We start from the raw sequence: 27,658 nt of genomic DNA on the forward strand, positions 1-27,658 counted from the left end.
TAATATCTCCAGCTCCGCTCCGCAGCAGTAATGTGCTGTGTGAATGGGATGTTTGTGTGGCTGTAAGTCAACCTGCGGGCTCCCAGAGGAGCAGCTACAGCCACGGCACACTGATCACCGCGCTGTGCACACGCAGCTCCTGCTCCTGTGATTAGACTACTACTATACTGCTACTACTACTGCTACTACTACTGCTACTACTGCTACTACTATACTGCTACTACTACTGCTACTACTACTATACTGCTACTACTACTGCTACTACTACTATACTGCTACTACTACTACTACTACTACTACTGCTACTACTACTGCTACTACTACTACTACTACTGCTACTACTACTATACTGCTACTACTACTGCTACTACTACTAACTGCTACTACTACTGCTACTACTACTATACTGCTCCTACTACTGCTACTACTACTGCTACTACTACTATACTGCTACTACTACTGCTACTACTACTATACTGCTACTACTACTGCTACTACTACTATACTGCTACTACTACTGCTACTACTACTATACTACTACTACTGCTACTACTACTGCTACTACTACTGCTACTACTACTATACTGCTCCTACTACTGCTACTACTACTGCTACTACTACTATACTGCTCCTACTACTGCTACTACTACTACTACTACTACTGCTACTACTATACTGCTCCTACTACTGCTACTACTACTACTAATGCTACTTCTGCTACTACTGCTCTTGTTGCTGATACTGCTGTTAGAGCCATCTGCATTTTGTAACAGCGTGTAATTAAAAGGTAAGTATTATGAATAGGTTTCACATCATAAATCCTGTCTCCATATGTGGACTGAAGTAGACAAAGGGAATTCTCTCGTAGGAATGTAAAATACAGTCCTCACGTGTCACTAAATCACATTAAACAGATACTTTATCTGGCCCCAGGGAAATCCAGAGATCGTTGTTACAGTGGCCTCTAAATTTTCTCAGCGTCATTCAATACAATATATCGACTTTCTAAAAAGTGAATACTACGTAATACATATACTCCATTAAAGTGTATTTATACTTCTACTGTTCCATCCATTAATTAATAATACTGAGCTTGGATCAAAGCATCAAGACCACGCGTGCAGTTCAAAGGGCCCGTATTACATCATTTTCATTTTCCTCATCAGAAAACATATAGAGTTGAGTTTTGTTTCAGTCACACATTTAGTTCTTTTTTTTCGAACAGAACACACTGTTCCACCTTGTGATGTCATGTGGGAATACAAGAAGTGCTGCACTGTGTTTTTAAACCCCACACACCTTTACTAGAATCCAAAGTATTCAGATTATGTTACTCACCTAAAGTAATTTAATGGATTCTGTTACAAACTACATTTTGGGGTATGTAATCTGTAATCTGTGATCTGTAGGGAAATACATTTTAAAAGTGACCTTCCCAAGACTGATTTTCTGTAATATAGAACCTTTAGTAGGTGTAGTGTTTAGCTGAGATGGGGACAGGGAATATTACTAGTATGCAGATTTTGTGGCACAGTTGGATTTATTTGTCACTAACAAAGATTACAATTTCAGAATTTTCATTTTAAATAATTGTCTTACACATTACAGAAATACTGGCAACTGCCTAATCTATAAAAGTTACATAATTGTATTCTAAAAGCTGTAAACAAGTAGCAGTAGCTATTTAAGTCGTCTAAGGTAAAAAGTTGAAGATGATTGTAATTCTGGGCATGTCTTGTAGGCGCCATGAGTTGGTGATAAATCTGCACCCGCCAAATGAGGAAGCACTAGGAGACATCAGCACGGTCCAAAACACAACAGAGACTCTGACGGGGAGAGAACTAATGGTAAAAAGTTTAGGCTACTTTTAGTTTGACTCTAAGCCTATGAGAAGCATCGGTGTGTTAAAGGGCCCATATTATGCCAAAGTGAGTCTGGTGAACTTTAAGCCGTGTTATATTGTTGTTATCATCAAAACATACCTTTAGTTATGTTTTGTTTCATTCACACATGTTTGAGTAATGTTTCCGTTAGTCTGTCTACATCACCAAACCTCAAAATGCTCTGTCTCACCTTGTGATGTCATGAAGCAATAGTTTTCATGTAGAGATTGGCTGTTCCTGGGCTGAAATGATCCAAATGCAATTTAAAAACATAGTGGAGCACTTCCTGTATTACCACATGACATCACAAGTGTTTACTAAGAAGAACTAAATATGCATTGTCTTCTAAAATGTGTGAATGAAACAAAATACAATCCTGGGTATGTTTTAGATAACATTTTAACATAGATCAGTAAATAGCGTAATGTGGGCCCTTTGAATGTTTTAAGGCATTGTTTCCTAAAGACCGGGTCGCGGCCCTCAGGTGGGTCGCCAGAGATTTTTTTGGGTCGCCTTGTCACAATCTGCATGTAGGTCTGCGATATACAGTTCTGATCTGTGACCTTATTGTCATTCAGGATAAGCATTTAGTCAGAATATCCTGTCCTCACTAGGGCCACTATTTCTATGCTTATTCCTTTCACTACTACAGCTACATATATTTGTGAATTTGGGTTTTCTGTGCTCACAAAAATAAAGACAAAGCACAGAAACAGACTGAATGCTGCGCCTGATATGTGTTTTGCTCTCCTCCTGCACCCGGACTGGAACGTGTTACAGAAACGCAGACAGGCCACCTATCTCATTAGAAATATTGAAATGTTAAGACATGTTTTGTATAATTTCTACTCTTTTTGTAATTATTTTACCGACTATTTTGTTCCAATATTGCTGGTTCAATTGAATGTTGAAAAGAAAAAGAAATGGGCTTAATTTAATGTCCAAATAGGCGACTTATGGAGACATTTTATTGCTGGTTCAATTGCTGTTTTTCATTGTTTAAAACTTGAGTAATACTAATTGTTCAGAGAGACACGATCACTCAGTCAACAAAAAACTATCCTCAATAATGTTCAATAATGGTCAAATTCACCTTTATTTTGTGATTTACGAATAATGTCTCTATGTCGCAAAGTTATGGCTCCCCAGAAAAACCTTTGGGAAACCCTGCTCTAAGGTCTTCTAAACTATCTTTTTGGTCAGCTACTGTACAAGTAAACAGATTTATTTTTCAACCTTCACAAGTTTAACATTCTCCTCACGTGTCTTGTTTGTTAATGGCGCCCTCTAGTGTTTTTCTCTCTTCATTTACACGATAAATACACTACTATGAACCATGAACCATCCCTAGTTCCTGCAGTAACCCTACACCAGCGCCTGCTCCCCTGCCTCTGCCCCCCCTCTGCTCTCTCAAAGGGAATACATCAGCACCAGATGGCACCTGCGCCTTTGTCGTGGCAGTTCACGCTGAGTTCACTGACTCCGACACAGAACGGGGAAAAAAAGCTTCATGATGATAAGTCTGGGAGACAGCTGAGGTGGTGTACACAGGCCGTTCCCAGTCTACGCAGTGCTCTGGGTAAGAAATAAAATCGATATGTTTTTTCCACAAGTAGATTTGATCGGACTGGGCAGCGCTGCTCAACTTCTAGACCCAGTTTTATGGACTGTTGCTACGTAGATTTGAGATGACAGTATTTATTAGATGAATAATATTTGATACAGATGAGGGCAGCTAAATTAATATAGTTAAAGTTACACGTTTTTGTTATAATATAGTGAGTTTATTGGTTTAGTCACTGAAAAAAATTATCAGGTTCAACATTTGTGAATTTTGCTATTGGATATTTCATGGGCAGTGCTGCTTCAGTTGTTTATGAGTCTATAACTGCTCCATAAAGGGCTCCCATTTTCAGTAATCCTGCATTATTATTCTGTCTACATTGTCATGCAGTGGTAGTTTTCAAGTTAACAGCTACCTTTTACGTTTAATTCAGTAGAGATGTGCAATTCCAGGGCTGAAATCATCCAAATGATTCTAGCAAAGTTGTGCGGAGTTTAAAAACACAATGGACCATTTTCTATATTACAACATGACATCACAAGGTGGAACAGAGTGTTTTCATCTGAAGAGAAGAAGCCTATGCAGGGTTTGTGTGTTAAACATGTGTGAATGAAACAAAACTCAACTCCAGGTATGTTTCTGATGAGGAGACAGCAGAAAATAATGTAATATGGGCCATTTAAAAGTCAAAAGTGACAGAAAAATGGGAGTTTTATTTAAACTTGACTCAAATTCAGACTGCAAAAAAGTACATTTCCGAAACAGATTTTATCTAATTGGGCAGCGCTGCTTAAATTTGACATTTATCAGTTTTATATATCAAGACTAAATCTGCTCTTATTACGGTCAAACGTGTATTTTGAGCATAAGTAACTTAAATGTGGATTACAACAAACTGCACTTACATTTCACAAGCAGATTTGATCAAACTGTGCAGTGCAACTCTTACATAACAAGACTATATCTGCTCCTATAGTCAAATGTGGCAGAGAATATGGAGTTTTATTTGAAATATTAGTGCATCAGATGTGGACTGCAATTTTATGATTAAATTAGGCTGCACTGCTCAACTTCTAGATTCTTCAGTTTTGTATAACAAGATTATATCTGCTTCGTTAAAGAGCTCATATTACACTATTTTCTGATCTAAGTTTTAATGTTGTTCCTTCATCAAAAACATACCTGGAGTTGTGTTTTATTTCATTCACTTGTTTATAACACACAACTCTTACACATTTAGGCTGAATTCTTCTCTCAGATGTCATGTGCTAATACAGGAAGTGCTCCACTGTGTTTTGAAACTCCATACACCTTCTCTAGAATCATTTGGATAATTTCAGCCCTGGAATTGCCAAGCTCTACTGAACTAAAGGTAAACGGTAACTTTAAAACTACCACGTCGTGACATCACAAAGTGGAACACAGCATTTTGCGCTTTGGAGATGTAGGCAAACTAATAACAAAGGATTAGAAACAAGTAGAAACAATATCCAAGTCTCACGATACGATATCGTCACAGTATGAACCTCACAATACAATATTTATTGCGATATTGTGGGAAAGCTCACGATATGGTGGGGAGGCTCATGATTAGGGATGTAACAATATCCAAATCTCTAGGTATGATATTTTCACGATATACATCTCACTGTATGATATTTATTGCGATATTTTGTGGAGGCTAACGAAACTGTTAATATGCTACTTTTTACTCTTAAAATACCTTGATAAGACTTAATCCAAAGAACTAAGACTTAAAAGTGCTTAGAACTGTTATTTCTTCATGTAGTCTGCACTGAAATGGAGCAAAGGATCATGGTCTATGTCGTTCCCTCTGTATTTTTTTGAGCTATTGCTGCACCGTAACTTTTAATTTAAGGAAAGAGACGTGTAATTCGATATATTTTGATGGTCCATGATATTATTGTGAGAACTTTGACAATACAATATCACGATATTTCAGTTATTGTTATCTAGAAACAAAGAAACAAAACACAACTCTGAGTATGTTTTTGTGGAGGTTGCGTTGTAACATGACTTAAAGCTCACAAGAGACGATTTAGTGTAATATAGGACCTTTAAAAGTCAAATATGTATAAAAATGTGCAGTTTTATCAAAAAAATTTAGTGCCTCAAATGTGAATTACAGCTTTTATAAACTAAATAAACATACAAAGAAGTACATTTACTACTATCTGAGCAGCACTACTCAACTTCTTTGATTCTTAATTTTTATAAAACAAAGCTAAATCCACTCCATAAAAAGACCATCAAACTTTAGACGTTTTAACTTTAGAATCGAACGCTCTGTCCAACTGAGATAATGGTCTTTATAGCATGTGTCACTGTGGTTTATGGTTCAGTCTGTTTAATTATTTACATTAGTCTCTTCGGTGTAGATTACCTGCAAACAGAGGGCCGGTACCGCACACTACTGACTGACTACACCTTTCTCTTCTTCCGTCTCCCCAGGCGCCACTCGCTTCATGATTTAGACCTGTTTTATCTGACTTTTTTCCAATATGGAGAGAATGAGCGTTGAGCAGCTACATCGCTCCACTTTAGAAATATATTCGGTGAGTATTGTACAACTTTCGCGGGGACGTTACCTGTTCTGTGAAAAATTGAAGTAGCAGTAGTATATTTGTACACGGGTGAACTCTCTCTCTCAAGGATGTAGTATCACAAAGATGTATTGAAACAGTTTGTCCCAATGGTAAAGTTTTCTGAGGTGAGAAATTCTTGTTTTATAACACACTGTATTTTCAGTGTGTGCAGGTTTATGTCTGAAGGAAGATTTGAAGGACACTTGGGCAGATATACGTTTTATTTTGAACACTGTAGAGAAAAGAAAATGCATACAAAAGTACTTTAATTATGTTTTGTATTTCAAACATCAGCTAACTAAAGGCATCCAATTTTTGATGTACTTTCTGATTCAGTTTTGCTTTGCTTTATTTATCTTTAAACAAGTTGTACCACAAAAAGACATCAGATGGAAAAGTTAGTCCTGAGTCAGAGCAAGTGAAAATTCTACCTATTTCGTGTCAAAATCAAGAAGTACTTAAAAAAATTCCTATATATTTTTGTTTTTACATCAATTTCAATTAATACTTACCTTATTTGCACACAAACCTTTACTTTTTGAAATTGTATTGACTCAAAATGAGGATAATAGTACAGTTCATTGCAATTTAAGTCAATATTGTAACTATAAAAATGATTTTGTGTGATGAAAACTTGTGTGTGTGTTAGGGTCAGGGGTCAAAATCACATGAAAACATCCATCCCTGTATTCCTCTGTCTTTTAAGTCGACCAAAACAGCTTACATTTTTACATTTGTAGCTCAATTATCTTCTAGAGAGTTTTCACCACTGTACAATTTATACACATTATTAACAACAAGTTTCTGGTGTTCAAAATAAAGCTTTTATATTTATATTTTTATTTCAGCACTTGTTGGATGAGTTCAACCCGAGCTTACACAGACTGGTCTCTCTGGGGGACAGCTACGTTCAGGCGTTTCAAGGTAAAATATAATGCACTTTTTTATTTTTATTTTTTCCCAGACTTGATGTTCAAATCATGTTTTTATTAGTGCCGCAGTAAAAGTCTTCCACAGTATTATAAACACCTTTGTTCCTTGACATTCCAAAGTCCGTCTGCATATCCTGGATCCTTAACCATCATTTATGAGCCTCTTACTGTTGTTAATACAAAACAATACAAATATAAATGAATACTTGAGATTAGCTACTTCTACTGTTTAATATTATATAGAGGGCTGTAATTGTACTTTATGTTCTAACAGTGGATATTTAGTAATAAAAAAGTGATTAAAACTTATCTGAGAACTTTCTTACAGGTATTGAGTCTGTCAGTACAGTAATATTTGGGTGCGTTCACATTTGCGTATACACCACATCAATATTGGGACTAAGCTGGAACTAAACTTGACCTGGACTAGACCAGAACTAAACCAGGTCTAGAACAAGGTCAAACTAAGCCTACATCTGGACTAAACTGTGCGCAAACCCGGACCAAGTCTGTATAAAGGGCCCATGTAACTTTACTTTCTGATCATCACATTGTTTCCTGGTTGAAACATAAACTACCGGTCAAAAGTTTTAAAACACCACACGTTTTCCAGTTTTTTACTGTTACCAAAACATATTCTAAACTTTAGGTTCATGAAAGTGTCCACCTTTGGCAGATATAACAGCTGAACACACTCGAGGCTTATTTTTTTTTACAATAGAAATCAAATATTCTTCAGAAAGTTTTTCCCAAGTCTGTTGCAGAAGTTCCCATAAATGTGTGGCACTTGTAGGTTGTTTGGCTTTCACTCTTCTGTCCAGTTCATCCCAAACCAGCTCGGTGAGGTTGAAGTCTGGAGACTGTGGACACTCCATGTTTTCAAGTTTACCATCTTGTTCTTTTTTTCTGTGGTAGTTTTGGCAGAGCTTGGACTTGTGTTTTGTATCTTTTATCTTTTCTTTAAACTCTGGCTGTTCAGTTCTTACCTTTGTACCATTTTGAGCTCTTCATTGGACTTGCAGCTTGAATTGCAATAAATAACTGGAAACATTAGGGTGTTTTAAAACTTTTGACTGGTAGTGTACCTGGAGTTGTGTTTTGTTCCATTCACACATGTTTAAAACACAAACCCTGCATATTTAGCCTGAGTTCTTCTCTCAAACTGGAAACACTCTGTGATGTCATGTGGTAATACAGGAAGTGTGTTTTTAAACTCCACACGCCTTCACTAGAATTATTTGGATCAATTTAGCCTTAGAATGTCCAAACTTTACTCAACAAACAGTAAAAAGCTGCTGTTACCTTGAAAATTACCACTTCATGACATCTCAAGGTGGAACAGAGCATTTTGAGCTTTGGAGATGTAGACAGACTAATTGTAAAGGATTACTCAAACATGTGAATGAAACAAAACACAACTTCAGGTTTAGATGAGGTAACAACATTCTTGCATGGCTTAAATCTCACAAGAATCAATTTTGTTTAATATAGAACCTTTAAAATTTAAAGACCAGTATATATATTTTTAGTTTACAGTTACTTAAAAAGTCTTACATTAAAGATAGAAAATAAATAAATCTAAATAAATAAATAAAAATATCTCTTATCAGTTACTTAAAATGCATTCAGTTCATTAATGTTAACAATATTTATATCTTCAACTCTTCAGATTGCAGATATTTTTGATAATTCTTGTCTAATCTTTTTATATGATACCACAATTTAATTTTATCTCCATTACTGAACTAACAACAAGTTGAAGTCATCGAATATAACACAGTAGAGAAAAGAGGACTCCACCTTAGGGTCAAAGTTGGCATGATGTCATTCTGTTTGCTTTGTGTGTGTTGTGTTATAGCCCTGGCTGTAAAAAGTGAGGCCTACTTCACTGCCCTGTCCAGAATGGGAGAGCGGGCTTTCCACTCTCACGCTTTAGGTGAGTCGTGTTCGGAAGAGGAATAAAACATTCCCATTAACAATTCACACCTGTTATCTTTATTATTTATGTATGTATTTATTACATTATATTACGTCTTATTATTAACTGTAGATAACTGTGATACGTCAGGTTAACAAGAGCTGTATTGTTGAGATAATCTACAGGATGTGAATATAAAATGGCCATGCAGTATCAGTGTAAGTAAAAGTACAGATACTGGAGCAAAAAAATACTCAAGTAAAAGTATCACATGAAAAAAACTACTTAAATGTGCGTTGTGTAACTTTTCTGATCGATAGTTTGTCAAATTATTTTATTCCTTTGTCTGGAATGTTTCCCAGTATGGCATTAAACCTTTGTATTTTCATGAAGATCAAACCAGGCCAAGGTACAGGTCAGATCTGTGGAGAGGCGACCCCACTCAAAGTCAGAATTCCTGCTTTTCTAAGTATTTTTGAGCCATAAAACCACCACAAATTTTATAAATGTAAGGTAGAGCTGTTTAATGTCACACTTTGGAACATTCCAGGCAGAGCGATTCACATCTCCATGGAAACAAGCAGGTGACGGACCCCAAACTGAAAAGTTACATTTTCTTTAAGTAATAAAGCTTTAAATATTTTTTTTTGTGCAATTTTTAATATTTTTTTATTTCTACAAATGTGTTGTACTTTTACTTTTCAGTCCTGTTTAAAAATGTAGTGGACTAGAAAGTACAAATACCTGCTCTCAAATGTAGTGAAGTAAAAGTAAAAAGTATCCACGTTAAAACTGATTTAAGTGAAGCACAGATACAATTTGATTTAAGTACAATACTTTTCTCCTTTTAATTCGTTTTACTGTACAAAATTAGCTCTTTAGCACGGTCGAATAGAGTTTTGGCAAAGGGCTTCTCCCGTGGCCACAGGGGGCATGAATAAAACAGTGTGACAGGCAGTGGGCCATGCTCCGTTCACTTACCCCCTCTAAACGGACCAGTTAACATGAGCAACCAGAGCTACTGACCATCCACTGGGCTGAGCTTCACTGACAGCCCTGGAGCGCCGGGAGGACTGGTATTAGACTGTGTACATAAATATATACAGTCTATATGATTACTAAAGTGTTCAGGTTGTTGCTCTAATTGGTTTACTACAAAATGAATAAAAAAATATATGTATGTTTTGTCCAGTGGAAAGTTATTTAGACTTTTTTGTACTTTATTAAATGACTCTGGCAAAAAATGTGGTAATCTTTAAACATGACACTTCAGCCTTGCAGCAAAAAAGCTCCAAAACAGATTTGAGCATTCTGTGTGGAGTTGCATGTTCTCCCTGTGTCTGTGTAGATTTCTTCTGAGGCCTTGACGGTCTTTCACAAGTCTAGTGTGAAATGACAATCTCGACTGTATATATATGGACATAGATAAGCTGCTAGCCGCTGCTTTCTGAATAGAAAGTGACCATGGGCGTGTTTCCAGCTCCACTGGCTTCACTTTGTACTCAAAAAATGTAGAATGATTCATCAGCCAGTTTCACTTCATGGAAACTGTGTCTGACCTCACAACATTAGAATTCATTCACTTCACAGTAGGCGGGTACTTTTTTTATTTGACCAATCAATGCTATTTGATTGTGGTGTATGTAATGCACTGCTAATGAGGCTAACTGGTATATTAAGCTTTTTCCAAATTCTGTAGGAAGAAGGACAATAACGTCTTTCCCCTTTGATAAAATTCACCAAACATTCTCTTTGTTCCGGCTTTAAATCCTCCATCTCGTGAATCGTTGCCAACACAGATTGTATGACTCTTTGCTGATTGGCTGGTGCTCGAACTTGCACTTCCCGGGTTCTTGCAGACCGTCTAGTGTATTCCCATTCCTGATCTAGTCATTGGAGAGAAATGAAACTGAGCAGAGGCACTAGGTGGAGCCAGCCTGGCTAAAAATATTGCCCCTCTCTCTGTAACTGCTGCTTAAAATATGATCCTGGTGTTTTTATTTTGCTATTTTGTCTGTAAATCAGTGCCTATTCATAATATGAACCTCAGTAATAAAACAACAATAACATTCAATTTTATGTGTACTGTTCTCTCTTTCCTGCCCTAAAGGTGATGTTTTAATTCAGATGTCTGAGAGCCAAAGGAAACTCACTACTGAGGTGGAGGGAATCGTAAGTCAAACAAACTGAACTGTCATATTAAAGATGTAGTATCTAACTTTTCTGGTGGACAGTGTTACTTGTATCCACCCAGATTTTTATTCTTCACCTTGAATCTTTTACAGTATGGTATTAAACTTATCTAGCTCCATACAGACAGGCAGGGAGCACAAGTAAGACTAGTTACAGATCATATCTATGGAGAGGAGACCTTGCTTTATTTAGTAATGCATGTTTTGGTTTGTCCTGTATTACACAAAATGGATTCATGTGAGCTTATAGTCATTGATTTGTGCTTTGTTTCATTCACATGTTTGAATAACCCTTTATTATTAGTCTGTCTACATCTCCAAAGCTCAAAATGCTTTGTTCCACCTTGTGATGTCATGTAGTGGTATTTAGTTTAGTAAAGATTGGCAATTCCAGGGCTGAAATGATAGCAGTAGCTCTCAACCCCCTTCCAAGTAGCTCGCCAAGGGATTTCTGAATCATATGCATTGTGCTGAAGAACAAAAAATGTATTTAATTAAATTACCATTGCAAATGTATCATTCTGGTGTCTATCTTTGTGTTCTAATAAATGGATAACAGCCGTGTAAATGTTTTATAGGCATCAAACTGCATCACATCTAAGGCTCTTATATTTACTTCATTTCTCGCAACCTCTAAAATGAGTAGCTCTCCAGCATTTTTGTTTTGTAAGGGTAGCTCCCCAGAGGAAAAAAGTTGGAGACCCCTGATCTAAATAATTCTAATGAACGTGTAAGAAGTTTTAAAATGCAGTTGGAGCACGTCTTGTATTAGCACGTGGCATCGCAAGGTGACTGAGTGTTTTCTGCTTAAATATGGAGGATTTAAATTTGTGTGAATGAAACAAAACAAGACTCCAGGTATGTTTTTGAAGAGGTAACCACATTATAACATAAATCAGAAAATAGTGTAATATGGGCCCTTTAAGGAACCATTGAGCAATGAAAACAAATGTAGTAAATAAACTCTAGATATGTTTACTGGTCTACTGTGGAACATTTCAGACAAAGCAATAAATCCCCACCCCAATACACTTTTAATAAGATCCATTAGTTTCATATATTAATTTCATACCATACTGTGCAGCTTTTTCAATGTCTGTCGATATCTCTCTTTTCAGTACCGCTGGTTCCAAGTGGAAGTTCTGCAGGAGATGGACAACAACGTCAGGATGGACATAGATTACATCGCGGTGAGTGATCGGGGTCAAACGCGAGGCACGGCGGGTCAAAGCGACAACATTATCACAGCCCTTATTACCATGACTGATACATCCTGGGAGCACTTATCCACCAGATGAATGCATATTACACTGTAGAACTCTATAACCTTATGAAGAGCCGATTCATTCCACCTCCTCCCTGCGTACTCTGCCCCGGGACACGAACGGGCGCCATCCCTCTGCCGTGTCTCCGCCAGTGCTAATTTGGAGCTGACAGGAGGCTACGCTAGCTGCATGAGGAGAATGATTATAGTGGTACGTGATGAGAATTCTGCTCTACTCCCACAGGGCAGCAAGAAGCGCTATGAAATGGAAGTCCACAGCCAGGCGGTCGCTCTGGAGAGACAGCACCGCCGAGACAGGATGGGACAGGTGGGGGAATCTGGTTTGATGAAGTTTGTTGGAAATGAAAAAGAGAATTATGAATGAGTGGAGTGTGATTTAGACACAGCAGCCTCGAGAAAAGACACTACAATTGTTTTAGTTGTTGGTCCTTTATTACACAAAAGTGACTCTTGTGAGCTTTAAGTCGTGTTGGAATGTCGAAACATACCACAAGTAAGCCAAGTTACAGATCATATCTATGGAGAGGAGACCTTGCTTTTTTAATTAATGCATGTTGAGGTTTGTCCTGTATTACACAGAATGTGAGCTTTTATTCATGGAGCTTTGTTTCATTCACACATGTTAAGTGAAGTAACCCTTTTTTTACTGTCTGTTTATATCTCCAAAGCTCAAAATACTCTGTTCCACCTTGTGATGTCACGTAGTGGTATTTAGTTTAGTAAAGATTGGCAATTCAAGAGCTGAAATTATCTAAATAATTCTATTGAAGGTGTATGAAGTTTAAAAACACAGTTGGAGCACTTCCTGTATTACCGCATGGCATCGCAAGGTGGAACGGAGTGTTTTCTGTTTAAGAGAAAAACTCAGCCTAAATATGTAGGATTTGGATTTGTGTGAATGAAACAAAATAACACTTTGGGTATGTTTTTGAGGAGGTAACCACATTATAACATAGATCAGAAAATAGTGTAATATGGACCCTTTAAGGAACCTTTGAGCAAAGACAGCACTGCAGAGAAAGGACGGGACAGGTGAGAATCTGGTTTGATCATATTCCAAAGTTTGTTGTCTGTAGTGGGAATGAAAAACAAAATTATGAATGAGTGGAGTGTGATTTAGACACAACAGCCTCAAGAAAAGACACCAAAACTGTTGGTTGAGTACTTGGTCCTTGTGAGCTTTAAACTATTTTGGAATGTTACTATCAGAAACATGCCTGGAGTTGCACTTTGTTGAGTAATCCTGGTTTATTAGTCTGTCTACATCTCCAAAATGCTCTGTTCCACCTTGTGATGATGCCTGTGAAGTGGTAGATTTCATGTTAAAAGCTATAACTTTTACCTTTAGTTCAGTAGAGATTGGCAATTCCAGGGCTGAATTTATGTAAATGATTCTAGTGAAGGTGTTTTATGTTTAAAAACACAGTGGATGACTTATTGTTTTACCATATGAGTGAGTGAATGTGATTTAGAGCCAGAGCAGCCTCAAGAAAAAATATCACAATTGTTTTAAAATCAAATCTTTCATGTGTATTTCCTAGATCCACCAAAAATATTAGATTAGGTGGATGATGTCATGGAGTGAATAGGGATCGAGGGAGCAAAGAGAAACAGTTCTGTGGCGACAGGCCTGTGTAACTGGGGCTCCTGGGCAATTAGATGTGTGACAAAGTAGGTGAGCTGTGGTTTTCAGGTGTGGTTCTGCACTTGAACTGCAGCTAATCAGATTAACTCTGACATCAGCTATCAACTAAAGATTATCTCCTTGGAACCTGTTAATATTTTTATTACTACATTGTTCTTTTTATAATCACAGAGCGTTTTTTGCACTCTGTTAATACTTGATATTGCAATGCTGTATTTTATTCCAAAAGAAAAATACAACTTTGTCAATTGAACAAAATTGAACAAATTTTGCAGCTCACCCAAGCGGCTTCTTCAGTTCTTGTCAGATTACTGGAGGATTATCTGAAGGGAGGAGCTAACTACACTAAAACTAACACACCCATTTGTTTACAGTTTCTGTTTGTTAGCGAAGTCTACTGCACTTCAGTTCAAAGTGTGAATTGTGCCTGAGTCATATTTCCATAATTGTTCAGGGGCCTATTAGCATACTGGCTTTCCCTGTTGTTTTCTTTGTTTTGATTTAGGTCTGAGGAAAGAGTTGTAAATATGAGAAAAATTATGTCTAAATCCCCCATTCCTGTTCAGAGAGGGGTTGTCTTTCCTAACAAAAAATGTCTCTTTAACTCCCCTCTCAAATCATTTCTTATCTTTGGCTAAGATCTGTTAGCCTGATTCATAAGCCGGTTTCACTTCATGGAAGCTGTCTGACCACGCAGCATTAGGATTCATTTGCTCGACGGTTGGCTGGCACTTTTAAAAATTTAACCAATCGCTGCTATTTGGTTCTGACGTATGTAATGTGCCGCTAACGGACCTAACTGGTTTATTAAGTTTTTCCCAAATCCCGTAGGAAGAAGGGCAATAACGTCTTTCCCCTTGATAAAATTCACCAAACATTCTCTTTGTTCTGGCCTTAAATCCTCGATCTTGGGAATTGTTGCCAACACAAAATTTATAGCTCTTCGCTGATTGGCTGGTGACTGAACTCACACTTCCGGGGTTCTTGCAAATCGTCTAGTGTATTCCGATTCCTGACCTAGTCGCTGGAGAGAAATGAAATTGAACGGAGGCACTAGGTCTGGCTAAAGACCTGTATCTCACTGTTCTCAAAGGAGCAGTGAGTGGCTTCGAGATGGAGATGTACTGCAGACTGTGGTCCTGTGTTGCTCTCACAGTTTTGTCCTGTTGACAGAATTGAGTTTTTCTTTTGCTATGTATCCTACCCATAGACTGTATAAAGAAGAGTGTAGTAGTAGTAGTAGTAGTAGTAGTAGTAGTAGTTGTAGTAGTAGTAGTAGTAGTAGTAGTAGTAGTAGTAGTAGTAGTAGTAGTAGTAGTATACAGTCTATGATCCTACCTGAGTGACTACACACAGTCTTTCATTGCAAATTAGGGCCAAAACACAAACCCACAGTGTGTATCTCTCAACTAAATAAACATTTCCTCAAGCTCCTATTTAATATTCTCCGTGTTGTTTCCAGGACATGGGTGAGCACATGCACTTCCTCAGAGACAGCCACCACGATGCCCTGGAGGAGGAGGAGAGGCGCTACCGTTTCTTAGCTGAAAAACACTGCGCCCTCATCCAGTCATTCTCACGTCTAATGAACAAGGTAATCTGCCCACTTTGAGCACGGAGCTTTTAATATCCAGTCATATTAAACGAACAGGAAGCAGGCTCCTTCCACTCAGTAATAATTAGCTGAGATTAGCTGCCGTAGGGAAATTAGCCGCCTTTGTAACTGGGGTCATACTCGGAGCAGTGCTTCAAATGGAGAAACTGACTGCACATTCATTTGAACTTTGGCCCTTCATCATTGCTAACAAGCCCTTTTAACTCTGAGCTGTAAAATACTTTTTCAAGAACAAAAAGATAACCCTGACCTATATATTTGCATAGTTGACATCCCCAGTCTATTAGAACTCAATTTTGTTACTTAAATAAAAGCACAGAGATAGAGGCAAAATGTTACTCAAGTAAAAGTAAACGCAACACATGTAAAAATGTACATATGTAAAAGTATTAAAGTGCCTGTTTAAAAATGTACTTAACAGTTAAATGATGAAATATAGTGATTTTGATAAAGAATTTAGCTGATTTTAAGTGACTGAGTTGATTTCTTAATTTTTTTTTACCTGTTTTTGTGTAGTCGGTTTGGAATACTACTACTTTTCGGAAACTACAAAAATTAAGTCTCAGCCATTTCAGCAAGTCTCACATAATAAAGAAAATACCTTTTTACTTTTCAGTCCAAATTTAAAATGTAGTGGAGTAAAAGTATCCACTGTAAAATTTAAAGTACCTAAATGTTGTACTTAAGTATTGTGCTTTTGCTTTTGTACATTACTGTCCACCATTGATGCTGCTCTTGCTCTTACTCTTAATGTGAACCTAATGAAGAGCTCTGGGGCTGAATTCGTGGTAGCAGGTCGTTCCCACAAGCTAACCTGGAAAGATAAATTATGTCTCAGTAGATGACTCCTCCTGCATACCCTGAGGCGTGTGTGTGTGTGTGTGTGTGTGTGTGCTGCAGACTGGAGCGATATTGCAACAGAGAGCAGAGAAGTGGACAGAGGAGGTCAGCGCCACCAGGAGGCAGGAGCCGAGAAAGCAGCCTGTGAGTACATACATGTTTACCAGTGTCATTTTGAATACAGGTTTGAAATTATGATATTGTATTGTTATTTTTTTTTTATTTAGCTAAAGACAGGGGGCTCTATTCACGCTTACATCACAAACCAAGAAAATGTTTGGAAAGATGCGATTACAACTTCCCAGGCCCAGTTTTCTTCATCTACATGTCATTGTAGCATTCCGTTATGTTCGACAAATTAACAGTTACAACCATACCTCAGTTTTCATCATTTCCGCACTGACACACAACTCCGAGCAAACTGGGTACATGCGATTAGAGGAGATGAGGCGCCAAATTCAAGATGATTCCAAACAGCACATATGTATGCAGTCTTCATTTTACCGCTGATCATATTTACTTCAATGGGTTTTATCACAGTCCAGTGTCGGGAACTACACCGGAAGTTGTAATCGCATTTTTCCAAATGTCTTCCTGGTTTGTGACGTACGAGTGAATAGAGACTACTACACACAGTATTTACTCCAAATATAAAAAGAGGTTCTTTCTGCCAACAAAGCAAAATATGAGACATGACATTTAAATTATTGTTGTATTGTAAATATTATATTTTGTTGTGCAAAGTTTACTTAAAGGTCCTGTATTACACAATATTGACTCTTGACTGTTAAGCCATGTTAGAAAAAACATACCTGCAGTTTTCTTCACACATGTTTGAGTAATCCTGGTTTATTAGCATATATACAACTCCAAAGATCAAAATGCTCTATTACACCTTATGGTATCATGCAGTGGTAGTTTTTAACTTAACAGCTCTATTTACCAGACTTGCAAGTCATGGCTTGGACTCAAGCCAGACTTGAGTCACTATTTTTAGGACTTGAGACTTGACTTGATAAAACGGACTAAGACTTGGGACTTGAATTGGACTTGAGGCCTGTGACTTTGGAAGACTTGAGAAACACTTTTAAATCTGAATTCTTTCTATTCTGACTGTAATGATTCACACTAAGATCTTGTAAAGACATTTAAAAATGCAACTCTTATATACTCTCTAAATACTCACATATAAATAAACTATGATTCATTTAAGTACAATTTATCTTAAAAATCATATAAACTGCAAAAATCTAAACTGGATTTGGTACTTTGGTTTAAAGACTTGAAATGACTTGAAGGTCAAAGCAGACGACTTGGACTTGACTTGGACTTATGGGCCAGTGACTCGAGACTCAACTTGGACTTGCTTGTCTGTGACTTGGGACTTGACTTGGACTTATGGGCCAGTGACTCGAGACTCAACTTGGACTTGCTTGTCTGTGACTTGGGACTTGATTCAGACTTAAGGTCAAAGATTTGAGACTTACTTGAAACTTGTAAAACAATGGTCCCATATCTCTGCTGTTTACCCTTAGTTCAGTAGAGATTGACAGATCCAAGGCTGAAATCGTCCAAATGCTTCCAGTGTATTAAGTTTAAAAACACACTGGAGCACCTCCTGTATTACAACATGACATCACAGAGTGTTTTCTGTTAGCAGAGTAGATCGAGGTCCTTAGGAACAGGTCCTTTATGTTATCTAAATTTTACAGTATCCACAGAGAATTTTGCTTTAGATGTTAAGGAAAAAACGTTCAATAATGTAAGAAGAACTTGTTGTCCTCCCACGTTAACATAACCTTCCTATTTTCACCCACTGAGCCAAGGATAAAAACTACAACGTCTCATTTGTGTTCCTCTGTTGCCCTCTGGTGGACATAGCTTGATTGACAGGGCATTATTGGGAACAGTCAAGTCTCACAGAAATCCTTATGGAGGAGATTAGACCTGTAGCCCAGATAGTCAGATCATAAATTATTCTCTTTAGACATGATGCAATTAGGATTCTAGTAAACAACATGCATCCCTTCAGAGATAAGCTTGTTCAGTGAAAGACCGCGCACTGTTAGAGCTACATCTGCCTGCATTCACAATCACAGGATTAACACTCAGTATTTGATTTGAAGTCTGTTGTTTTGAATGTCGCAAACATAAAAAAATATTTATTACTGTTATTACCGTTTACACCACAACATGGAAAATCCCCAAGACACTAAAATGTATTGGTGGTTTCCCAGATGGGGAATTTTATCTTATTTCCATATCAAAAACACACCTAGATCATTTCACCTCTGCAATTTCCACTCTCTACAGAACTAAAGGTAAAAGATAACTGTGTTGAAAACTACCACTTCATGACATCGCAAGGCAGAACAGCGCATTATCAGCTTTGGAGATAAAGAGATCAAGAGTTACTCAAACATGTGTGAATGAAACAAAACACATCTCTGGGTGTGTTTTTGATGAAGTAACAACATTATAACTTGTCCTAAAGTTCACAAAAGTCAATTTAGCTTAAAATATGATCTTTAATTACATTGCACTTTCAAATTCATAAATGTTGAACCTGATCATTTCTATTTATTTCCACTAGACTCAGAATCAGAATTTATGTGTCATTTCAGTATAAAATTACACAACAAAACAAAACACTGCACTCAGGTCCAGGTCAACAGCAACATAAATAATAAGGAATAAATAGTTTAAAATATTGTATGACTTTAAAAACATCTTCCACCTGCCCCCATTTTCTAAAGCACATTCCTAGTCAGGGCTGTCTTGTAAGGTGCATTAGTGTCCGGGCTTTCTGACAGAACTGATCTACCTATGGGGTTAGTCCGTATGAAATCAGCCATTTTCAAGGAATCCCCCCTGTGAGCCATGTCATACTTGGCTGAAAAATTTTCAATAAAAAATTCTAAAATTACCAAACGAATGAATCTCAAATTTCAGCTCAATCCCTTGAGTCATTCCTGAGTTGGGCCCGTTGAAATAAATTTTATCAACATCTAACTGTGCCCATATGGGGAACCGAGGCTCCAAAGAAGGGGCCAAAAAGATCACATTTGGTCTGTGTCCATATTTGGGACTCGACACCATCCAGATGAAAGCTCAGAAAAGTGTGAGATTGCTGTCAGAAATGGTTGTTCTCTCAAATATTCAGGTTAAGCAGTTAGTTTGTAAATATCTGCTTGGAGTAAATAGATCTTGGACCTCAAAAACTGAAAAAAAAAATAATAAATAAGCAGCAACCAAATTTGAGATTTTGGGGGCTCACAACGCCCCCCTTAATAGTGATACCCAATATTTGACAACAGATTCAGACTCTATGACCAAGAATTTACTATACAATACACATTTTCAGTTTCCTCAAAGGTCTCTCAAACATGCTTATAAATTAAGGCTTCCGAAAAAGTGAATATGGCCCCAAAATTTCAACGGGCCATAACTCAAGAACGACTCAAGGGATTGAGCTAAAATTTGAGATTCTTTGAGATTCATTTGGTAATTTTAGAAATTTTTTGAATTTTTTTTCAGCCAAATCTGAGATGGCTCATAGGGGAGGGTGACTGATTTCATATGGACTGACCCTATGGCATCAGGGTAAAAGCTGTTCCGAAGTTTGGTGGTCCTGGCCTCTAGCTCGCGCAGTCTTTTCAATAACTCACTCTATTACAACAAAAATCTGCCTTTTAACAATATTGATTTAAACTGCTCCCATCTGTGTTAAATATTATTGGCCTATAGAATGGTGTGATGGCAAATGAAAACCAGCATTATGTTCACAATACAACACAATATACAAGTTAATATATAACAGTGTTCTTTACTGGACAGGACAAATGTAAATGTTAAATGATGGTAAAGAGTGGGGAGCGACATCCAGCGAATCTTCTTCCCCTTAAAATTGAAATTCCAAGATCATGTGAGCACTGGGAAATAGCCACATCCTCCCTAGAAAAAAGGAAAACCCATAAGGAACCTTTTGTCAATAGTTTTAGTGAACTAGAACAGAAGAGACCATACGTTTTATTCAAAGCGCCTCTATTTTCTGGTCTTTTCAAATGAAAGGTAACTTCAGGCAAAATGATTAAACTTCCCTTCCAAAATGCTTTTCTCCCCTGCTCCTGAACACACCGCTTTACACCCCTCTATTTACTGTGTATCCCATTATTCAGCTGTGTTTTTGTCAAGTTTGGAATTGCAAAGTGTTACCCCAGTTCTGTGACGCTGCCCATGCATGAAATTGTTGCCTCTTTGACAAATACTTCGACCTGACTCTATTATGTAAATAAGAGTAACTATTGTATCTGCAGCCTGTGTCAGTGTTTTGTTGTGATTTGTTGGTCAACCAGGCGGAGATTCTGAGAGGCAGAGAGGAGCTGGGGAGTATCCCATCGAGAGGTGAGTTATTTCTTTAGTACTTTTACCCAGTATTTATCTGGCTATTTACTTTGTGGTCTTGCCCGTATTAGTCATTCCATCATATTTCATTTTGTTGATGGGTTTTTTCTAAGCTAATTTAGGCCACACCAGCTGTCTTATCTTTTTGCTGTTATCGTAGCCTCCCTTACTCCCTGGCTCTGTATCTCCCTCTTCCCTTTCGCAAATGGTGCAGTTTTTCATCTCAGAAAATATAATTACGTGCCTAAGTTATCATGCATAAAATAGATAGTAGGTAATTTTGCCAAAAGCTCAGTAATAAATGGAATTTGGTGTTTTTAAAAGTAGAATGGCGTAACTAATGACACTGAATGATGTTTATACACTGCAAAAACAGAACGTCTGCTTGAGTCTAAATGACGTGAACTCAGTAAATTTAATATCATCTGGGCTTAAAGGTTTAAAGTACCTCCTCCTTTCACTTTTTGAAAACCAGGTTCCCCAGTTTTAAAGGTGCACTATGTGGCTTTTCGATGCTTGTCTCTATGAAAATACCTCTACAGTACTGCAGTATTCAATGACAGGTTTATATCTGTTGCTAAAAATAGCTGGGAAAACACGCATTCTTACTGTGACTGACTTCATGTGCTTGCTTCCAAGACTTACATAAGAAAGGCTATACCATGGAGAATTGTTTCCCAAAGACTGGGTCGCAAGACATTTTTTTGGGGGAGGTCACCTTGTCACGATCTGTATTTAGGTCTGTAATATACAGTTCTGACACATGACACATCTGAGCTTACAAAAATGAAGACAAAGCACAGAAACAGACTGAATCCTGCTCCTGATATGTGTGTTCCGCTCTCCTTCTGCACCCCGGACTGAAACAAGCTTCTAAAACGCAGGCCCACCTATCTCATTAGAAATGTTGAAATGTTAACCCTCTCAGGCTCAAATTAATTTTTAGTATTGGGAAAAATCTGATATTTGGGGAAAATGATCATATGGGGTAGTAATATACAATCCTGCCTTTTTTTTTTTGAGAGAGACCTTCACATCCAATGCATTCTGGGATGTTTCAGATTTGCAGCATTGGTCCGGTAAATTAACACTGAAGACTGAAAATGATATGAACGCTAATTGTATTTATATACCACTTTTCATAACAATTAAAACAAAAAGCAGAGTGTAACAGCTTTACAGTGGCAGAACAATATCACTTTTTTGTGTGGTACTACAAGAAACAATTTTTATCCTTTGTAAACAACAGAAGTACTTTGCACTTCTGACAGGCCGTTTGCCTGGAGCCATTCTTGCACAGTCTGCATCATCCACGTTTATCAGCATGGATGGGAAAAAAGGCTCCTGAGTAAAAAAAGCTAATAAAATATGGATGTGGAGTAAGTAGGTAATTTACATTTAGCTATTGCAAATCTGCAACGCCTGCCTGGAGAGGGTTAAGACATGTTTTGTATAATTTCTAATCTTTTTGTAATTATTTTATTTACTATTTTGTTCCATTATTGCTGGTTCAATTGAACGCTGAAAAGAAAAAGAAATGGGCTACATTTAATGTCCAAATAGGCGACTCATTAATGTTCAATAATGATCAAATCCACCTTTATTTTATGATTTACGAATAATGTCTATTGACTTGGGACGCGAAGGTTTGTGACTTTTAAAATATGGGTCCCCAGAAAAAACCTTTGGGAAACACTGCGGTGGAGCATTCTAGACACACACAGCAAAAACATTTCCATGGAGACAAGCAGGTGGTGGACTCTCAACCAGAAAAGTTGCATAGTACATCTTTAATATAGTCAATTTTGTGTTTAATTATATTTTGACTAGACCCAATATCTCACTGTATTACATCAAAATAGATTTTCACAGTACACTATACAAGTCGTAAATGGTGATGAAGAGTGGGGAGTGACATCCAGCCAATCTTCTTCCCCTCTACATTGAAAATCCAAGATCATGTGACCACTGAGGAATGGCAATAGAAAATAAAAATAAAATAGAAATGCCAAGTGTTTCAGGTCACAAAATCACAAAAAAATCCTTTGTACCTTGTTTTAATACAATTGATTAGACAATACATTTCCGAAGTTTTCCTATTTTTTGGATTTCTCATATCAAATTCAGAAACTGTTACAGACCCAGAAGTGACTTTAAGCACCTTTAATATAGTTAGTTAAAAAACCTTGAAGAGTTTAAAGATCTGGACCTACTAAATAAATAAAAGCAGACAATTCAAAGCAACTCTATTCTGGTTCAAGCCATTGTCACTGATCTAGAAGTTCATTTTTTCAGTACATTTGGAACATATTTTTTGTTTTACAGCACCATCTCCAGAGAACCGGCCCCGTTTGGGCTCCGTCACAGATTCACAGGGAGGAGGAGGGGGGAGGGCCATGAGGGCATTAGCTTCCCACAAGCCCAGCAGCGCCAACCCCACCCTCCTGCCCTTTAACAGAGGAGAGCTCATCAGTGTCCTGGTGCCACAGTCCAAGAACGGCTGGCTGTTCGGGCGAGCTGAGTCCTCCGCACGGTCAGTCTGCTTACATAAGGGCTCTCTGTATTTGCTATGAGTATGAGGTACATATATTTGTAATGTGTGGGCAAAATGCTGTACAATATGCATTCATTCTCTATATTTCCACCATTTATTTTCAATTAAACGTCCTATATTGCAGTGGTCCCCAAAATGTTTTGCTTCTCTGACAATATTTCATGGAACTGGGGGAGGCACTCTTTTCGGGACAATATTTTCACGGTTTAGTCCTGGTTAAATCCTGCTTTAGTCCTGTTTTAGTCCTGGTTTTAGACCTGGTTTAGAGAGGCGCAGAAAACATGAGAAGAGGCGCAGTCCATGCAGTGTACGCGAGGATACGTGGTCCATGCGACGCACGGGAGGAGGCATTGTTTGAGCGGCATATAGGAGGGAGAGTTTGCGGACCGGTACCAAATGATCGGGCCATGGCTCGGGAGTTGGGGACCTCTGCTATATTGCACAAACTTGACTCTTGTGAGTTTTAAGCCATGTTAGAATGTTGTTACGTCATCAGAAACATACCCAGAGTTGTGTTTTGTTTCATTCACACATGCTTTTTTTATTAGTCTGTCCACATCTCCAAAGCTCAGAATGTCATGTTCCACCTTGTGATGTCATGTAGTGGTAGTTTTTAAGTTAACAGCTACCTTTTTTGCCTTTTGGTCAGTCCAGATTTCCAATTGCGAGACTGAAATTACCCATTATATTCTAGTGAAGGTGTATGGAGTTTAAAAACACAGTGGAGCTATTCCTGTATTACCACATAACATCACAAGGTGGAATGGAGTGTTTTCTGTTTGAGAGAAAAGTACAGCATGCAGGATTTGTGTGTTTTAGTGTGAACGAAACAAAACAAAACTCAACAACAACATTATAACATAGATCAAAAAACTGCGTAATATTGGCCCTTTAATATTTTAAAATGTTTTTCTATGTTTCCATCACCAGTACATGAAAAAGCGTATAACAGTTGTTTCTTTATTCTCAGTACGGGGTGGTTTCCTGCTTCTTATGTGGAATCTCTGGACGATCCTCCAAAATCAGCCATGTCAAGGTAAACACAAAAGCAATACAGACACATATTTACTAGTTGTATATTTGTATAGTAAGTATTAGACAATGGAAGAGAGTCTAAAAAGTCTAAAAATACAAAAGAAGGGCATGTTCTTAATATCATAAGCTGCTTGCATTTGGGTGACCCATTGCCGTGGGCGACACCAGCTAACAGTGCCAAACTAGACTATTTCAGTGACATGACTCATAATGCACTTCTTAATCGTGTGTGTGTGTGTGTGTGTGTGTTGTTGTTGTTACCGTTTTGTGCAGTAATTCGTCTTTGCGAAGCTCCAGCAGTATGTCCAGCCTGTACAGCCAATCGGGAAGCAGCACCCACAGCCAAGCCCCGCCCCCTCCAGGCCCTCCGCCACCGCCGTCTCCAGGCCCTCCGCCACCGCCGTCTCTAGCGTCCTTACCGCATACGTCCAATAAGCATGCGCCACCAGCTAACAAGAGCCAGCCAAGGTCCCCTTCAGAAAGCAAGGTATTCTTACACTCACAAGGTTTAACATGAGTTTTTTTTTACTGTTTGCATAACTGAGTGAAATGATTGGAATATAAATCTAAAACTTCATATAATTTGAATTCATCATCATTTTCAGAAGGGCTCTTGTGGCAAAGTTTTGTTCTCAATGACGCCGCAGCCTTCTTTTTGGTGGATGCACGGTGGGAGCTCCAGCTGCTGATGAGTCTGTAGGCAAGAACCTGTGTGCTTCTGTGTAGAGTGCTGTGAACTGTAGATGTGCATGGAGTAGATAATAACATTTGAAGTGTTTAAAAGCTGTAGTTATTCAAAGTTGTTAGAATTTCAAATGAATGGATAGAATTTGGAGGTTTTGAGGTTGTGAAAAGGGAAAGAGACATGAATCCTATGAGACTAGAAAAACTTCATCTAGGGACTCATTATAACATTGAACATTTATAAATAATAAATCAGTGCAGCGACGGTGGTGATGCGGTCGCAGTATTGGACCGTTGTGATGAAGAGAGAATCTACGTTCAAACTCTCACCTATTGTCATGAGCTTTGGGTAATGACCGAAAGGATGAGATTGCGGATGCAAGCAGTCGAAATGAGTTTCCTCCACAGGGTGGGAGGGTCCCTTAGAGATAGGGTGAGGAGCTCAGTCACATAGCAGGAGCTTGGAGTAGAGCCGCTGCTCCTCCACGTTGAGAGGAGCCAGTTGAGGTGGCTCAGACATCTGTTCCGGATGCCTCCTGGACGCCTCCCTCGGGAGGTGTTCCGGGCATGTCCCACCAGGAGGAGGCCCAGGGAAAGACCCAGGAGAGGCTGGAGGGACTATGTCTCTTGGCTGGCCTGGGAACACCTTGGGGTCCCCCGGAGGAGCTGGAGGACGTGTGCAGGGTGAAGGAAGTCATCCCACTGCCTCCGCAATCCAGCCCCGAATAAGCAGAAGAAACTGGATGGATGGACTTTAAAGATTTAGTTGTTTTTCTACAAATGTGGCACACGATCATTGTAATTGGCCAAGGTTTTTTTTGTTTGTTTTTGTTTTTTAATGTTTAAATGTTTTGTTTTTCAAATGCTCTGTGTGATTTTGAGGTGAGAATTTGCCCTATACTATAAAAATACAAAAAAACTTCAACCGTTTGTGTCAGCATTACGTGCACTTTAAAAAGACTTGATACTGATATTTTGCAGCTAATGTCATGAACATTCTCTGGGGGGTTAAAGCTAACTGGTGGCACTGAGCACTCGAATTAATCACAAGAGCCTGTGATTAACTGAAAATGTGCTGTTAAAACTTTCATATTTTTTCCTTGCGTTTTCAGAATATAAATTTGTCAGCCTGTGTTTATAATGTGTGCATTGTGTCTTGAGGGTAAACGCTGTACATGTAGCGTGACCAAATATTCAAAATTAAAAACTGGGACACGCCCGGGTTGGGATGGTCGCTAAAACTGTGAAAAGAGAGGTTATGTTGTCCTCACTTGACTCACGTGTCAGTATTTAATCTGAGGGACTTCTGTTGTTGCATTTTTATTTATCTTCTCATTTTATTGCCTTATGCTCATTTCCAAACATGTTTTTCTGTATTTTAGCTAAAAGAAAAAGACAACATATTGGCATCTTTACTGTTGATGGGTCAAAAATAGGGACAACTGGGACATTTCTTGTATTAAACTGTGACAAATCAGTGGTTTTGGAGACACAGCGCTCAACACTTGGACTGTCCCGGGTAAATAGGGAAGTCTGGTCACCCTTTGTACATACCTCCATAGACATACATGCAATACCCCCCCAGTGTGATGTCAGTGCAAAGTATCAGTAGCAGCAGAGTGAAGGGGTCAAAGTGTACCGTCTTATTACCCTCCATTACTATACACATCTACATTTTCTAATTTACTTCTATATTTCCGCAGGGACCCGAAGCGCCGCCGTCACGTCCTGAACTCTTCCCCAGGTGAGAATGGTGAAATATGACCGAACATTTCCCAAAGGTCTTCCCTCTAATGCTGCATTCACAGTCTTTCCCCGAGATGAGGGCCATGATCTAAACTACACCATTAGCCTCGAGAGCAGTTTAGCACCGAAACCATTTTAGCGTTAGCCATTTCTGAACAATAGCTTATATCTACTCCCACTCGAGGTGAACGCCATCAGCCGGAACAGATTGAAACGCTTTACTTAGTCCTTATGTTGTTATAACCTGTGCCTCGAACGTTGTATCGTTGGAGGCTGCCTTTTATTGCCAAAACACTGAGTTTGCCGTTTTGTTTGCGTTAAAGGGGAACCAACCCGTTTGCAACAGTGAAGCTGAAGCCCACAAAGACCAACGATCGATCGGCGCCGAAGCTAAGACGCTAACCTGCTAACGTGCTAACCGGCACACATCCACAGAGCTTCTGGAAAGTAGTAGGAAGTGCCTCGATGTTGGGTAAACGTAATTCCCGGTTAACGCTTTTCTATGGCAAAATATCTGCGGGAAAGTCTCTCGTATTTTCCACCGGGTTTATAAATCTGCCCCATCACCAAATCTTCACCCAACAAGGTCAACAAAGGAAATATTCTGTCCATGAAGAATTTATCCACAACTATCAAGCAGGGTATCTCCAGGTTTGACTACACCAAATGTAAGACTTTTTAAGACCTTTGTAAGACCACTTAAAAGAAAATTAAGCGGCCGAAAAACACCTGATCTAATTCTAATAATGACCAAC

At 38.4% G+C, this 27,658-nt stretch overlaps 1 protein-coding gene across 1 annotated transcript; it reads left to right on the top strand.

Annotated features, from left to right (window-relative positions):
* Positions 1-5,969: 5,969 nt before the first annotated feature.
* baiap2l2a (BAR/IMD domain containing adaptor protein 2 like 2a) lies at positions 5,970-27,305 on the top strand. Its single transcript, XM_055153088.1, has 14 exons — positions 5,970-6,023; positions 6,902-6,977; positions 8,844-8,921; positions 11,014-11,075; positions 12,214-12,285; positions 12,604-12,687; positions 15,488-15,619; positions 16,541-16,624; positions 20,797-20,884; positions 23,210-23,417; positions 24,409-24,474; positions 24,747-24,960; positions 26,861-26,901; positions 27,227-27,305. Exons 1-14 carry the CDS (start codon positions 5,970-5,972, stop codon positions 27,303-27,305), a joined length of 1,338 nt encoding a protein of 445 aa, XP_055009063.1.
* Positions 27,306-27,658: the final 353 nt, after the last annotated feature.

Source organism: Boleophthalmus pectinirostris, unplaced genomic scaffold (genome assembly GCF_026225935.1).
Source record: "Boleophthalmus pectinirostris isolate CB_2022bp ecotype Guang Dong unplaced genomic scaffold, ASM2622593v1 HiC_scaffold_17, whole genome shotgun sequence".
Classification (NCBI taxonomy): domain Eukaryota; kingdom Metazoa; phylum Chordata; class Actinopteri; order Gobiiformes; family Gobiidae; genus Boleophthalmus; species Boleophthalmus pectinirostris.

Bases quoted from the DNA above. Each gene is read 5' to 3' on its own strand.
- baiap2l2a (XM_055153088.1), top strand. From the start codon at position 5,970: ATGGAGAGAATGAGCGTTGAGCAGCTACATCGCTCCACTTTAGAAATA. The intron at 20,885-23,209 runs GTGAGTTATTTC...TTTGTTTTACAG, and splicing joins GGGGAGTATCCCATCGAGAG to CACCATCTCCAGAGAACCGG. The intron at 23,418-24,408 runs GTCAGTCTGCTT...CTTTATTCTCAG, and splicing joins CGAGCTGAGTCCTCCGCACG to TACGGGGTGGTTTCCTGCTT.